Source organism: Pollicipes pollicipes, unplaced genomic scaffold (genome assembly GCF_011947565.3).
Source record: "Pollicipes pollicipes isolate AB1234 unplaced genomic scaffold, Ppol_2.1 Scaffold_5909;HRSCAF=7009_pilon_pilon_pilon, whole genome shotgun sequence".
Classification (NCBI taxonomy): domain Eukaryota; kingdom Metazoa; phylum Arthropoda; class Thecostraca; order Pollicipedomorpha; family Pollicipedidae; genus Pollicipes; species Pollicipes pollicipes.
In genome coordinates this window covers 161,370-175,244 of record NW_023596778.1, presented here as the reverse complement: position 1 = coordinate 175,244, position 13,875 = coordinate 161,370, and the positions used below count along the sequence as shown (strand labels likewise).

Genomic DNA, 13,875 nt, shown 5'->3' with positions numbered 1-13,875 from the left:
GAACGGGTGCGATTCGTCCGCACCGTGACATTCCAGAACATTCCTCTGCGTCACAGCGCGCAGCGCAGGGCTGTGCAGGTGTTTTACACTTGGTACTATACACTGAGGCGGTGGACTATTTTGTACGCGAGTTTACACGGCGGCGGCACGTGCCGCCGACCAACCGACCGCCCGTATCGTGGCGTCCAATATACTGCTGGCCGGGGCCGGCGTCGCTACGCGAACGTTCCGTCCTGAGGGGCCTTTGTCTCGGGCGCCGGGCGCCGCCCGCCGGCGCGCGGCCGGGGATGGGCTCCATGCCGCCCGCCGGCGCGTTGGCGGCGAGTCTGACGCAGCGTCTTTCCGCGCCGGCCTGTTGGCGGCGTCTCGACGCGCCCCCGTGGTGCGTGTCACTTGTTCCTGGCGACGCGGCGCGCTGCATCGCTAGGCAACTAGGCCAAAGTATTGTATCTGACCGGAGCGGACGGTGAATGAGACTGGTGACTCGAAACTGGTGTTTGACTGGAACGGTTGGCGAGGTGCGCAGAGTGGAGCCCACCGAACACCAATGACGGCCGGGGAAGATACGTCCGATCTGATCCACTGACTGCTCAAGACACAGCCGTAAATGACTGCGTTCAAGATGTATGAGACACTACAAGCGCGCAGCCGGGGCGTCGGGACCACATCTCGGTCGGTCTGTGTGGTTGCACTGCTGTCCGTGTGACTGATGCTGGCAGTGAACTATGCAGCCCAGACCGTTTATACCAGGCACAGAAAATGGCTTACACGGAATGTGGCCACGCTGTGATCCGGCAACACCCGGCGATCCGGCGTGCCAGTCATCGGGTCAGGCAGGGTCAGATGGTGCAGCAGGTCCGATCCAGAGGCAGGTCAGGACTGCCCTGCCAGCACGGCCAGGTCTCTGGAAGCACATCGCTCGGTGCTGGCAGGTGGGCTGCAGCGGTGATTTTCTCAGATATAATTCCCAGAGCAAATTTATTCTGTGTGTGCACCGGGGCAGTCGTGCACGCACGATGTTGCTCTGGAAAAGCTTCTTGTCGGCAATGTAAATTGCTCATTAGCCGACTGGCCTTCCTTGTTCAAATCAGCCCTGGTCGGCGCATTGCCCACTGCGGCCAGCCTGCCCGCAGCGTGGCGGCCAGAACAGGGCGGCTTGGGAGAAAACTGATAACAACGCACGGAGAGTGCGGCTGTGGGCATTTGTTATCTCTAGCATAGGGATATCAGCTCCCAGTACGAAACACTGGTTTCTCTGGTTTGAATCGTATTCGGTCGACCCTGCTGCAGCGTATAAATGAATGTTGGTGGACCGGCCGCAGCGTCAGTGTGTAGATACCGCCTACAATTCAGAATGCGTTCACACGGGTGCTCAGGGTGTGACAATGCGCACACGATGTCACTGTACGGCACTGTCAGTTAGCAATGTAAAAAGGACATTTGCCGATATGACTTGTTGAAATCGCCCTTCAAGGTGCATTGCTAACGCAGGCGGCCGGCCCGCGACGTGGCCTCCAGAATGATGTGGCCCGGGAAAAATGAATGTAGTCGCGAGCGAAGAGTGCGTCTGTTTGCATTCCATAACTGGTACAAGCATCAGTGAAGGGGACTTGGTCCGGGTAAAGCTTTATGGCATAGCGTGGCGCCACGCAAACGGTCAGGCATAGATGTAGACAACCCCGGTCTTCCATACACGGATTCATGTTTGTATATCCCAGCCGCTACTCCGTTTAGCACATGCTACTTGTCTGCGTATACACACGGCGGCTCATCTGTACTTGTAAGGCATATGTATATTTGGCTATTGCCCGGTACGTTCCTCGCCGGCTGTAGATATTTGCCGGCGCGCCACAGCTCGGTGGCCAGCCCAGCGCCCCGGGTCTTGAGTTACGCTCCCTGAGGTGTCCAGGCATGACGCTCCCCTGCCCGCCAAGGTGAGCGACTTCGGCGATTTGCACTTCTAAACATATTACGCCAGTCCCCGTCTCTGGAAAAGACGCCCGCCTCCCTCAGGCAGCGTGCGTTGCGATCTTTCCCACCCACATGGCGAAGAAACCGGAAACACTGCGTATTGGGCTACACAAGGTAATACTTTTTGTTGACGCATGACGGGCATAGAGCGCAACGCCGTACGGTGTCATAGTCAAATTGCAGCAGGTGAAGCGACAGAAATCACTGGCGAAACAACTTCCCAAAAGCTATCTGTCACGAAGTACAGTCCGCCAATGCCTAAACTGGCCGTCTCCCGACCACAAATTGCACATCGGTGGCGTGGTCGAGGCAATACATTGGCGTGCATGTCTACCGGCAAATGCCTCGCCTCGGACCACCCGCAACGACGGAAGCGAATATCAATGAATCCCCAGTACCATCATCGGCACAAAGCCGTGTGGGACTCCACCCTCTCAGACAATAGACTGTAACGCACATGAGTGACGCCCTACTTCGAGCTATGAAACATTACGGGCTCGTGAGCGAGCATACCACTTGATACAAAACCAGCGAGGATCAAGCCCATACACGATACAGCTCTCCCGGCACGACGAGTACGATGGATCCCGGCGGGGCATCTGAGACGCGCGCACAGCGCCTGCCCCCGCGCCATACAGTTCGCGTATCTCATATCCGTTCCCCTATCTTCGCGACGCAGACTCCCTCCCTCCTTCGTCCACTTCTCTGCAGAGCCTCCGACGGAGAGTAAGCGTCTGCATATAGGGCGCGCGTGTGTAGCGGACCGGCGCCCGACTACACACCAGGCGTACGTGCGCTGTCCTGTCCCGAGGCCCCTCCAGCGCCGGTCCGCGGGTCCGCACACGCGTGGCTACTGCTCCCACACGAGGTCCGCGTCGTCGTCGCCTCCGGCTGCTGACTGGTCTGGCGGTCTAGTCTTCAGTCTGGCTGGCTGAAGTCAGCCGAAGTCAACCGGACCAGTCTTCGCTCACGCGACTCTGGCTTTTGGAGGAGCTATCTGGAGGTCACCGCCACGGTCAGCCGGGCCAGTCCTCGCTCACGCGACTCTGACTTTTCGAGGGGTTATCTGGAGGCCACAGCCGCGCAAAGCACGTCAACTCCGTGGGCGTCCGCTGGGTTCATCTCAGCACTCGCTCCTCCCCGGGCCCGGCTCAGACCACCGCCAGATCTGCCGTCCGTAGTGGGCTGCTCCGTCAATGCCACCGACCACGAGTGGCACTGCCTGAGTCGCCGGCGGCCCCGGGCGCCCCGACGCAGACGTCCCGCCGCCTACCGCCGATCCATCAGCTCTAGCCGCTCGAACTGGCGGCGCGCGTTCCGCAGGTTCATGATGGTCGACGCCGAGGCTGTTGGATAAGGTGAACGCCCCGTCAGCGACAGCGGTCGGCGTGCGTCCAGCTACATCGCATCACGGGATAGACACAGCGCGTTGAAACCTGGCACAGCTTGTGAGCGGTGAGCAAGTCAACCTAGGTTCATCCCATGCTCACAGCATGAGACGGATACGCAGGTCACTCCTTGTTTCCACTGCGTACAGACCAGAATGAAGTCTGCGGTGCAAAAACTTGTGCCAGCATCGTTGCCGTTAGCTTCCAAGAGGACCACGTTGACCACGCTAGCTGCTATACGGGATGAATCACACGAGATAGTGGTTGCATCTTCATATTTCCTTTCGCGATTGTCCTCCCGGAGTGACCCCCACCAGACGCCATCCCACCCCCAGTGTTGCGTGCGGTTCTCTGCGGCACGCTGGCAATGCGGTCCGTGCTGCTCTCAGTCCACCTTCCCTCGGGGACATACTCGCGGATAGAGCAGTCTGTGCTCCTCTCTGTCCACCTCCTCTCGGGGGCATACTCACGGATAGAGGTGTCCGACAGGATCACCATGCAGTATGTGTTGGCGGTGAACGTCTCGATAAATGCCGAGAAGTTAGAGTTCCGCACCTCCATACTTTGACACTGCGCCGCCAGCTTGCTGCAGGAGCCACAAAGGGCGCGTCGGTTCGCAGTACAGACGTGATATCGGTCAACGCGGAACACGCCTATTCCACCAAGCACTGCTTGCGCTCGCTTCCTCTCAGAGGCTGAACATCTCCCGGCCCCATGCGACTAGACTTTGCGCGGGCGTCCAGGGAAGGCACGCGGACTCAGCACCGCACCACCCGCACCGACCCGCAGATACTCAGCACCGCACCACCCACACCGACCCGCAGATACTCAGCACCGCACCACCCACACCGACCTGGAGCTACTCAGCACCGCGCCACCAGTACCGACCTGGAGCTACTCATCACCGCGCCATCCACACCGACCTGGAGCCACGCCACCCACATCGACCCGCAGATACCCAGCACCGCACCACCAGTACCGACCCGCGGTTACTTAGCGCCGCGCCACCCACACCGACCTGGAGCTACTCATCACCGCGCCATCCACACCGACCTGGAGCTACTCAGGGCCACGCCACCCACATCGACCCGCAGATACCCAGCACCGCACCACCAGTACCGACCCGCGGTTACTTAGCGCCGCGCCACCCACACCGACCTGGAGCTACTCAGCACCGCGCCATCCACACCGACCTGCGGCTACTCAGCACCGCGTCATCCGCACCGACCTGCGGTTACTCAGCACCGCAACACCTACACCGACTCGCAGATAATCAGCACCGCATTACCTACGCCGACTTGGAGCTACTCAGCACCGCGCCACCCGCACCGACCTGGAGCTACACAGCACCGCGCTGCCCCACACCGACCTGGAGCTACTCAGCACCCGCGCCACCCGCCCTGCCGCTACTCAGCATCGCGCCATCTGCACCAACCTGCACCTACTCAGCACCACGCCACCCGTACCGACCTAGAGCTCCTCAGCACCGCACCATCCGCACCGACCTGCAGCTGAGCTTGAACTGTTTGATGATGTTGGAGACCTTCTCGAGCCGGTGAGGGTCCTTGTGGTCCTTGCGCTCGCAGCAGCTGATCACCAGGAACGTGGCGCGCTCGAACAGCAGCACCTCGTCAGCGTCTGGGGCAGGGCAGCGCGCGCCACTCAGAGCACCGCTCGGGACCACCTGCTGCGCCGCCGGCCGCTCCACGTGCGGCCCAGCCAGGCCGATGGCGAGACTACACAGGCATGCAAGGTGCATGCCAAGTGTCTGCCCGGCATGCTAAGAGCACGCCAAGTGTTCGCCAGGCATGTCAAGTGCATGCCTGGCAAAGTCAATGGGAAATGTTGTTAGGCGCCAGCACTCCGCACATCCCTTGATGGTCACGCAAAGAAAAGCTGGCGCGTCAGATAGCATTGCATGAATGTCTAAGGTGACAGCAAAATCCTTGCGCTTGTCTGTGGCACGTCGATCACCGCGGCTGTTATGTGGCGTGGAGGAACTGCCATAGTCCCGGAAGAGGCTCGTAAGACAAGCCTGCCGAGTTCCATTCCTGCACCTGACCACCATTACAACAGTGGGAAGCGCTGGAAGCAGGACAGCTCTGCTGACCCACCGATGATGTCGGCGAACTGTTTGAGACACGACTCCAGCATGCCCACGTTCGGGATGAGCCGGTACACGATGCTGGACCAGGCCTGCCAACAGAGGCCCTCTACATCATCCGCACCAGGGCGGCCGTGTCACGCCGAGGCGGCCGCCGTCAGCTTCAGGGCAACCCGCCTGTCATCCACCAAACCAAGCTCCGACACCAATAGGCACGTCAACAAAGTCTTAACGTCAACGACAACGTCTTAAATACCGGCCAGCCCCTCCACAGCTGACAAGCGAGTACGGCGGCAACACCCTGACGTCCAGAATCCGGAGATGGGGCTCACCTTGTACAGGGTCTCGTCCCAGATGGAGGTCTTGAAGCACGTGATGTCGAGCGGCTTACTCCTGACACGCAGCTCCTCTTCGCGCTCGCGAAAGACCTGTCAACCAGAATCAAACACACTTTCTCTAATTTCCATGACCATCCTGAGAACATGCTGAACAGATCAGCACGGGCGCTACACATAAGAAATGATCCCAAAATGTTCCAGGCGATCCCCCTCCCCCCCCCCTACGCGCATCTCAAAATCATTATAAGCAAGACGCCTGTCCCGAATGGTAAAATCCGCTGTCTCTTTTTGCATGGACACAGCAGTACAACGCTGCTTGCACACCGCTAACCATGTTCCTTGACCCATCTTGTAAGCCTCGGTTTTGGCGTTCGCCGCCTCATGGTAAAACCAGGTTCCACAATACACTTCGTAAGATGCGTTTTGAGCGCAAGCTGCCTGACTTTAAGGCTGTCCGATGTGTCGCGAGGTCTTCAGACCGGCGACGCATAGCCCCCCGACGGCCTTCAGGGGGACCCACCTCCTCACGGGAGTCCTCCCGCAGCAGGTCCATCTTGTGGATCAGACAGAACACCTTGGCGTCGCGCGAGTTCTCCAGCAACGCCTCCAGACACGACTGGTAGTAGTGGAGGTCCTTGTCCAGCTCGCGAGACTCGATGTCGAACACGTAGATCAGCACTTCCACGTTACGAAATATGCTGTCGCGCTGGCTGGCGAAGTAGTTCTCCATGAATGCCTCCTGGCCTCCGCAGTCCCACAGATTCAGCATCAGGTTGCCCAGGAAGCGGACGTGGCAGTGCTCGACGTCAACTGCGGACCGGACCCGGCCGGCGCCGCGTCACACGAGCCTCGCCGGTCACAGAGTCACTCGCTCCGACCCATGGCACGACAGGTCACCCACTCCAACTCATGAAACATCAGGCCACCTGCTCCAACTCATGGCACAACAGGTCGCTCGCTCCGACTCTGGCACAACAGGTCACTCGCTCTGACTTTGGCACAACAGGCCACTCGCTCTGACTCCGGCACGACAGGTCACTTGCTCCAAATCGTGGCACAACAGGTCACTCGCTCTGAGTCTGGCACAACAGGTCACTCCCTCTGACTGATGGCACAACAGGTCACCCACTTTGACTCATGGCACAACAGGTCCCTCACCCTGACCCTGGTGCAACAGGTTGTCCACTCCAACTCATGGCACAACAGGTCACCTACTCTGACTCACAGCATAACAGTACACTCACTCCCACTCATGGTACAACAGGCCACTCACTCCAACTTGTGGCACAACAGGTCATATGCTCTGAGACTCATGACACAACAGGTCACCTACTGTGACTTATGACACAACAGGCCGCTTGCTTCGACTCATGGAATATAAGGCCACTTGCTCCAACTCATGGCACAACAGGTCACTCATTCCGACTTCGGCGCAACAGGTGGCGCATCTCGAACATCTTAGTGTCAAGTTGGCTCAGTTAATCATCATGGCCTGCTGATATTCAGGAATGGATCAGCCAACAGCAGCCTTGGTCATGGTCACACACTGGGAGAATCAAGATGGAGCTGCATGTTGAGCATGCACAAGTGTGTTTTGCAAATATTACTCACTGGTTGCACCCAGCCGTCTTGTATCGCGAGCAATGTAGTTGGCAAAGATGATGGAGCGCATGCTGGTTTTTCCTGAGCCGCTCTTGCCCATCAGCAGAACCTGTGATGAAGAAACCAGACACACATGTACACACTGATAACATTCTTAAGAAAACAATGGCTGTCTGTTACAATGGAACAGAAGAAATCCAACAAAAGCCCCTGTGTGGTGCTGTTCAGGCTGAATTTGTTCTTAAATGAGAACTGTGACAGTCTCATCAAAACCTGGCTTACAAAAAAAGTTGAAAATGTGATGTGGGCATGACACAAGTCATACTGTTTGTTTCTAACTTGCATTTAAATCTCAAGTATTTCTGTACAGATGGGAACATGGTATGCTGTGAAATCTAACACAGGGTTTATATGATAAGAATATTTATCATCAGGATTGTTTCCCTTAAATGTGCCATGCACACCTAGAAACTGTGGTGTAAAGCCATCTTAGCAAGATAGATCAGTGGTCATAACTACATGCTGAACTGTAGAACAATCTGAAAAGGCACTGTTTTAGGTCATAAACCCGCCAGCACTGGATTGTAGCTTGATGATAGATTTTCAAACATGACTTCTTTGTGCATTTCACCCATGGTCTTGTAATTCTTACATCCACCCTGATCATGTCAAAATTGATTTCAACTATGGCTTGCATTTCCTAGCTACCCCACTAGCTGGTTCCACACAAATGCAGTTGGGCAATGTCACATCCTTATTACAGCACCAAATGGGTCAACTTGCAACAAAGCATTTTGCATTTCTTAATATGATGCAGAAGCATTACACATGTTGTGGTTGCATGATGCATGACAAATCTGACATACTGAGAGTATGTCACAAAAGAGCATAATAGATAAGGTATACACATGCAAGAACATTATGCACTAACCTTCTTTTTTAAAGTCACACTCATCTTGAAGGTGATATCCTTTTTAACTTGATGTTATGAATCGCCTCTGGAAACCAAGCCTGTAAAATGCAGGTGCAGTACAAACAAAACAAAATGCTTAACTGTCCTATTTATATGTGTGGCACTGTTGTATATTATTTAAAATAATGTATCCAGACCACTTGTTGCAAAACACAGATAACCATCATCTAAATTTGAATACAAGAAATTGCTGCATGAAAGCAGCAGCATGATTGCCACACTTTTTATTTAACTTGACAACATTTGGTTGAAATTGTGCACATTCTCCTATTAATCAGTGAGAGCATCCATAACATACTTAAAAAAGAGGTTTTAAAACTATTGTTCAAACATTGAGATACACTTCATTCAAGTTTGCATTTTAGATGTTGTGACATTTATGCTATCATCTGAAGCCACAAGAAAAAACATACTCAAGTACAAACAATTTTCTTCAAGCTTCACTCAGATAAAAGGCCAGTGTGGTAAAGATCCAGTGTACATTTTGGAAAGGAGTGAGCTTCATGGGCATCAACTGACCCTGTAAAGGTGTTGCTCAGATATGACATTCCCATGGCACTGGAAGTCCATAAAGCCAGGGGCTGGTTGCAAGCTTCACTGAGCCCCTTTCATGAGAACTCTATTGGATGTTGTGGTAGGTAGTTTACTGGAATGCCTGCCTGAATCAACTCAAAAAATTGTGTTATAGATACCTCATAGTGTCAATGCAAGCTTTCTGATGCACTGTGATGTTGACAGCCTTATTGTGTAATACCTGCTGTCTACAGTGAGCACAATTTCAGATATACCTTTAGCATTAACAAAACATATTCCTTTGACCAGGCATGAAGAGGCTGTCATCAAATCTGCATATGATGTTCCAACATGTGTTTTTGTAGTACAAATAACCAACATCTTTTACTGCCCTGGATTTCATGCTAACAAAGTGAGATTATCTCATAAATAATGTCATTTAATATTCTTTAAAAAATGCATCCATACATACATATATATATATATATATATATATATATATATATATATATATACATATATATATATATATATATATATATATATATATATGATGAAAACTGGCATATGGCAATGCCACAACACATGACATAGACTATATGCACAATTTCCTGTCAGATGTTCCACATCTTCCTCTCATATTATCAGTGTTAAGCGAAATACACTCAATATTCAAGCCCTGCAGGGAAGCTGTCACTCCAGGCAAAAAACAGATCACGAGATACCACACATTTGGAGGCCCAACTTATACACAAAAGAAATCATGGCAATATGCCACATTACTCTGATGACTACCTAGCTAAGAATATAATGCACTTTAAGTTTAAATTTAGCCAATTCCGAGTGCATACATACATATAGCTTCTCTCCGTCACCGCACTCAAACGAACACCGTAAACACGGCTCCCGCTGCTGCGCAGGGCATGTCCACATATGTCGTCCCGTCGCCTTATTTGTCGCATGCTATTGCGGAAAGATATTGTTTTCCTTTTTTGTAGCTGGCACTGTCCTCAGGCACAGACCGCACAATCTTTTTTAACTTCACCAATTTTGTCACTCATTAACAGTTTTATTGAATGTGGGAATCTGGTGGGCTTAGATTACTGACTTACGGCCAAAGTGCACATGGAAAAGGTGCGTATGCGTTAAAACGTATGCATTTGATCATGAGCAGATGCATTTGGGGCGCAAAGTGAACCGACAATTAAGGGCCCCGATTTGAGGGCTTGGAAGGCTATGCCGGGGGTGGCATTCAGAGGCCCTAGCCCACAACGCTGAGCGCTCCAATGATAACCAGAGGGTCATTTGCGCCATTTGGGGCCGCCTGGGTCAATAAGGGCCTATATGTCTTTTAGACGCCACAAGTACCGCACGAAGGGCTGCCAAAATCTTTTTCACCGGCCCCGTCCTGTGAGGACAGGCCTTTCAGATGACATTCAGGGACCCCCTTTACGCCGGATCTGGGGTTCCCTGAGTAGATAAGGGCCTATCGGTTGGCCAGGACACCAGCAGCACTGCAGTGTCAGCTCCGTGTCGGCTTTGGCCTTCGAGCCTATTTCCTAAGCAGGGAACGCTGGGGACAGCGATTTTCATTGATCAAGGCCCTAGCGTCTGTCGGGGGCACAGTGTGCCAACAGCGGAGGGGCCATATATTGACAAGAGTCCCCGAGTCTGCCAGAAGCAGTATTCGAGGAGGCCTGAGAAAATCTAGAGGGCCCACCGGCACCGACGACCAAGAGCCCGATTGGAGGGCCTAAAGTCAGGAAGGCCTGATCGGGGTTTTCCTCAGAGGCCCGAGCTTATACGGATAGGCCCTCAGATGACAGCCGGAGACCCCTTTGCGGCCGATCGGTGACCCCCCCTGAGTCGATAATGACCTATATGCCGGTCGGGGACCGCAGTAAAGCATCACGCAGACGGTTCCGTGTCGGCATGGGCCTGATTGGCTCGCCCCCAGGCAGCGACAAAGCCGGGGCCAGCGCTTTACACATTTCGAGACTCCTGTATCTGTCAGGGGCCCCGCAATGCCTACTAGGGGTCATGGGTTGGCAAGAGGCCCCGAGCCCGTCACAGGCTTTGTTTGATGAGACCGAAGAGGGGGCCAAGGGGCCACTCGGGACCGAGGTCCAAGGGATCAATTGGAAGGCCGAAGGGGCCGAAGGGGCCGAAGGACTGGCCGTAGGTCACAATGAGGACGGTCCCGCCCGTGGGGCCTCGACTTCTGTCATTTGATGGCATTGATAGGCTTGTTTTGATGGCTTTGGGCCTTGGAGGCGTTTTGATTGTTTAATGGCATTTGCCGTTTCAATCTAGTCGGCTCGAGGCGCCGATTTTTAGTGTGACGCCCTCATCACAATAGCACACTTGATGCTGGCGCGCCGGTCGGAGCAGGAATTTGCAAAAATAGTGCAGTAATATACATACATTCATTTCGCACCCGCCGTGTGCGACCGTGTGAACATGATGGCACTGTGACAGGAACACCGGCTGGCAACGTAACTTTGCTATCGGCGGGTGGCGACATGTTTTGTTGATCTGACCCCCCTCATCGCGTATGAATGAATGTGGCCCCGACCGGACGTGAAAGGCGTGGCGAAACTACGGTAGCCTTCGGAATCTCTCTCTCTCTCTCTCTCTTCTCTCTCTCTCCTCTCATCTCTCTCTCTCTCTCTCTCTCTCTCTTCTCTCTCTCTCCTCTTCTCTCTTCTCTCTCTCTCTCTCCTCTCTCTCTCTCCTCTCTCTCTCTCTCCTCTCTCTCTCTCTCTCTCTCTTCTCTCTCTCCTCTCTCTCTCTCTCCTCTCTCTCTCTCTCTCTCTCTCTCTCTCTCTCTCTCTCTCTCTCTCTCTCTCCTCTCTCTCTCTCTCTCTCTCTCTCTTCTCTCTCTCTCTCTCTCTCTCTCTCTCTCTCTCTCTCTCTCTCTCTCTCTTCTCTCTCTCTTCTCTCTCTCTCTCTCTCCTTCTCTCTCTCTCTTCTCTCTCTCTCTCTCTCTCTCTCCCTCTCTATCTATCTCTATCTATCATCTATCTATCTATCTATCTATCTATCTATCTATCTATCTATCTATCTATCTATATCTATCTATCTATATCTATCTATCTATCTATCTATATATCTATATATATATAGATATAGATATAGATATAGATATAGATATGTCCGTGTGTGATATGTGTGATATCAGCTGACACGGCAACTTCCCGACGATCAACGGTATGTAATTGATTCGGTTGATCTGACAGCGCATCATCCAATGCTACCGGGCTAGTGGTGACGTGGACTTGCCAACTATACGGCATGTAATCAACGAATTGTCGTGTGCCTGGTGGAACCGCGTGCATTGAAAGCATAGTGGAAGGGATATCAGCTGGTAAAGTTACTTTGTTGACTGGCCGCATCTATTTTCGTCATGTGACACCTGGCATTGCATTTATTCGGTAGCAGGATGCCGGCCGACGGGGAGTGCGATCGTAGACACTCTCAAACTCCCTATAATCACATGCACAGAATGCATCATGTGGTCTTGATATCACTGCTGTAGGGCGTTCAGCTGGTACCTTAACATCGCTGCCGGTCGACGGCATCCATTTCACTGGGTTTGCACTTGGATAGCGCATTACTTCACTATGCTGATGGGCCGGCCGGAGCGCGGATTTGTGAAGTTACAACAGTCATAGACAGTTAAATATTTCCCAGAGCTATCAGAAAAACGTAACGTTGTTATCGGCGACGATACCTTTTTCTTCATATCGCTCTTGGTAGCGCCTTCCTCGTATCGTTTTGCTACCCCTCCTTGCGAAATGGAAGCCCTGTTTCCCTTCCCCATTTGGCTTTGTGGCAGGTTACGAATTTCGTGTGTCCCATATTAAAGCAATAGGTCACGCTTACACGCACCATGCGCCACCCGTCACGCTGAGCAGTGCCATATTTTTTCGAATGTGGAATCCCTTTAACACATGCTCGGGTATGAGGTCAAATCGGCCCCGCCCCCGAAGGCTTTCCAGAATGATTTGCGACCGGCGAGGCATGGCCGTGCAGTACTTTGCATGGCTGTGAGAATGAAATGGTGGACCACCCTATCTTTTCAATAAATGTACATTGTTAGGTCACTGACCTATGGCAGGTCAAAGTCAGGCTATGGCATCGAAGGGTATTTCTAGCGAATCGTTCAATGTGGTGCAACAACGGTGTGTTCGACGGAGTCGTATATGTTTGAAAAATCTCTCAGGCGATAAACCAAATGAATTTGAAAATGAAATCAATTATATTGAACTAGGATCAGGTATTAGGCTAGGTGGAGGTCAAAACTCACCTGCCTGTTTACTCGAAAGCTTGGTTTATGGGGTCGTTTCTAGTGCTCATTTCAAATTTGTAATGGCAGAGACCGCAACGGACTTTTGTTACATGGACTTTTAAAGGTCAGAATAAGTTACTGGCCTGAAATAACTCCGGTCAAAACTTGGTTTTTAGGAGCATATTGCGTGGCGTAGTCCCTTGCGCTTATTTGGATGGCGAAATGGAAACAATCTTGTATGTATGTGTTCGTCCTGACCTTATCAATGTCAAACAAGGTCACTGCCCATAGTTGAACACCATTAGCCTTTTGCTTGGAGCAAGTATCTAGCTTCACAGCGGTTGCCTGAGGAGGTCTGGGGGCACTTGAGACAGTACTCTTGAGTTTGACCTTGTTTGACCTTATATGATCCCATGGTCACGACCTAGGAGCCTCAGATTTTGACCCGAGTGAGTTCACGTACAGGTTAAGCCGCTCTCTGAATTTGGCGCGTCTAGCTATCTGATTTTTTTAGGTCTCAGGTTTTTTTAGGACAACCGGCCACCAGTACGCGTGTTGAGAATATTTACCAGTTTTTGAGTTATCCGCATTGCATTCTCCATGGTGTACTTCATGTGTTTGGTCATGAAAAATAGACTCAATCGAACCAGAGATAAGTTGAAGCAGACCAATATAGCGCACTGTTTGAAATTTGC

At 52.5% G+C, this 13,875-nt stretch overlaps 1 protein-coding gene across 1 annotated transcript; it reads right to left on the bottom strand.

The window, feature by feature from the left end:
• Positions 1 to 2,358: 2,358 nt before the first annotated feature.
• LOC119104147 (ras-related GTP-binding protein A-like) lies at positions 2,359 to 8,373 on the bottom strand. Its single transcript, XM_037227832.1, has 8 exons — positions 8,335 to 8,373; positions 7,413 to 7,512; positions 6,322 to 6,611; positions 5,796 to 5,891; positions 5,474 to 5,555; positions 4,865 to 4,997; positions 3,830 to 3,945; positions 2,359 to 3,317 (listed from the first exon to the last, which is right to left on the bottom strand). The coding sequence occupies exons 1-8, from the start codon at positions 8,356 to 8,358 to the stop codon at positions 3,241 to 3,243; spliced, it is 918 nt and encodes a 305-aa protein (XP_037083727.1). The 5' UTR covers positions 8,359 to 8,373; the 3' UTR covers positions 2,359 to 3,240.
• Positions 8,374 to 13,875: the final 5,502 nt, after the last annotated feature.

Excerpts from the sequence above, each read along its gene's own strand:
- LOC119104147 (XM_037227832.1), bottom strand. The coding sequence starts at position 8,358 with ATGAGTGTGACTTTAAAAAAGAAG. Across the intron at positions 7,513-8,334 it reads GTGTGACTTTAAAAAAGAAG|GTTCTGCTGATGGGCAAGAG; the intron begins GTTAGTGCATAA and ends TCTTCATCACAG. Across the intron at positions 6,612-7,412 it reads AAGACGGCTGGGTGCAACCA|TTGACGTCGAGCACTGCCAC; the intron begins GTGAGTAATATT and ends TCCGGTCCGCAG.